Source organism: Corvus brachyrhynchos, unplaced genomic scaffold (genome assembly GCF_000691975.1).
Source record: "Corvus brachyrhynchos isolate BGI_N302 unplaced genomic scaffold, ASM69197v1 scaffold101, whole genome shotgun sequence".
Taxonomy (NCBI): Eukaryota; Metazoa; Chordata; class Aves; order Passeriformes; family Corvidae; genus Corvus; species Corvus brachyrhynchos.
The window spans coordinates 21,002,060-21,003,574 of NW_008237239.1; the positions used below are offsets into that span (position 1 = coordinate 21,002,060).

General features: G+C 45.5%; 1 protein-coding gene across 1 annotated transcript in view; it reads right to left on the reverse strand.

Moving 5' to 3' along the window:
* EPCAM (epithelial cell adhesion molecule) overlaps positions 1-1,509 on the reverse strand; it is a 5,081-nt gene extending 3,572 nt beyond the window's left edge. The window contains exons 1-3 of the mRNA XM_008630555.2: positions 1,412-1,509; positions 566-806; positions 221-286 (exon numbers count right to left, since the gene is read on the reverse strand). Coding sequence (XP_008628777.2) covers positions 221-286; positions 566-786 — 287 coding nt within the window. The 5' untranslated portion in view covers positions 787-806; positions 1,412-1,509. The remainder of the gene's footprint in view (positions 1-220; positions 287-565; positions 807-1,411) is intronic.
* Positions 1,510-1,515: the final 6 nt, after the last annotated feature.

The window sequence follows — 1,515 nt, forward strand, 5'->3', positions numbered from 1 at the left end:
AGTAGCAGTCAATTTTAAATGGAAGGGAATCTCTTTAGCAGTTAATTTGTTTTCAATAAAAATTAAAGCACTTCTATGAAGGAACTGCAGCTCACTTCTAAGGCTGTCTTACAAATGAGTTCACAGGTCTGAAAATGCTTTTAAGCAACTGTTTGGAAATACACTAGATATCTAGTAGGACATGCAGACACTACCACGACACATCACTATCATCACTTACTTCTTTAACGATTCAGCGTTCAGAGGAGCATTTCTTTCGGCATGTTTCATTTCAATGATGATCCACCTGAAGTACAATGAATATTCTTGAAGTGCGTGCATATAAAACATACAAAAAAAAAATCTAACCCCAGGCTAAAAAAAACAGAACAGTGAGACAAAAACAAAGCAAGCAAAGTCTCTTCCAAACCCCCTTCAATATCTCCTGTTTTCTGAAGAAAAAGACCCAGCAGTTACCAAGTGTTGATTGCTCCATCTTCATTCATCCCCAGTGCATCATTCACACAAGGCAGAGCCTCAGACAAGAATGTTTTCATGGAACAGCACACCCTGTTGAAAGACTTACGTCGTTCTGACTAATCGATTGCACTTCAAGTCTGCATCATGTTTGTCAGTTCTTCTAACTCCAGCTGTATTCACACACCAACAGGTGGTTCCATTGCACTGCTTCGCCTTGAAAGCACCACTATTTTCACACTCAGGATCATAGAGGCCATCGGTATCTTCAATCGCATCTTTTGGTTTCTCACGACGACCCGATTTTGAGCCCGTCACTTCTGCTTTCATCAACAGGCATTTTGAAGTCACTGAAAATAACCAGAAAGTCATGTTATGCAGCCTCAGACCACGCATGTCCAAAACAGAGCTCTGAGCCCAGAGAAACACAAGGTTACATCAGCAGCAACCAGATCTGAAGCCATTACACGGAAGAGCAGATGTCTACCGTGTAGGTGGTGCGTAAAACCAATACAACTGGGGATGTCAGCCTCTCAAGGCAAAGGCCTAACAAGTCCAGCCTAAGGACTTCCAGCTTCCCTTTCTCACAGCCAGAGGCTTGCTCACAGCTTAGCTGAGCTCGAACCCAGAGTAAGGTCTTGTCACAAGGCTCTTTCCCCTCTACATTTGTAGGAGAAGTGAGGATATGTGCTTGCAAGGAAGCCAAATATTCATCTTCAAGAAATTCTTGCCACTAGAGACCAAATAGTGAGGAGGAGGGGGAAGTCTACATCAGTACAAGCACGGAAACCCTGAACACTTATCGTCCAACACCAGTTGACTTAGAAGACCAGGAATAAGAACTCCTTCCTTTCCTCCATTATTTGCTGGAAACTCAGTGGTCACTCTCACATATTCCCCGGCGCTCTGCGGGCGCATTTCCGTGCCACCCACCCGGCCGTGCCCTTTTACTCACGGGTGCTACAGTCCACGGTGACGCCAGAGCCGATGGCGTCGCAGCGGCAGCGGCCCTCTTCCACCCTGCAGTTGGTGACACGCTTGTTCTTCTCGCAGACACAC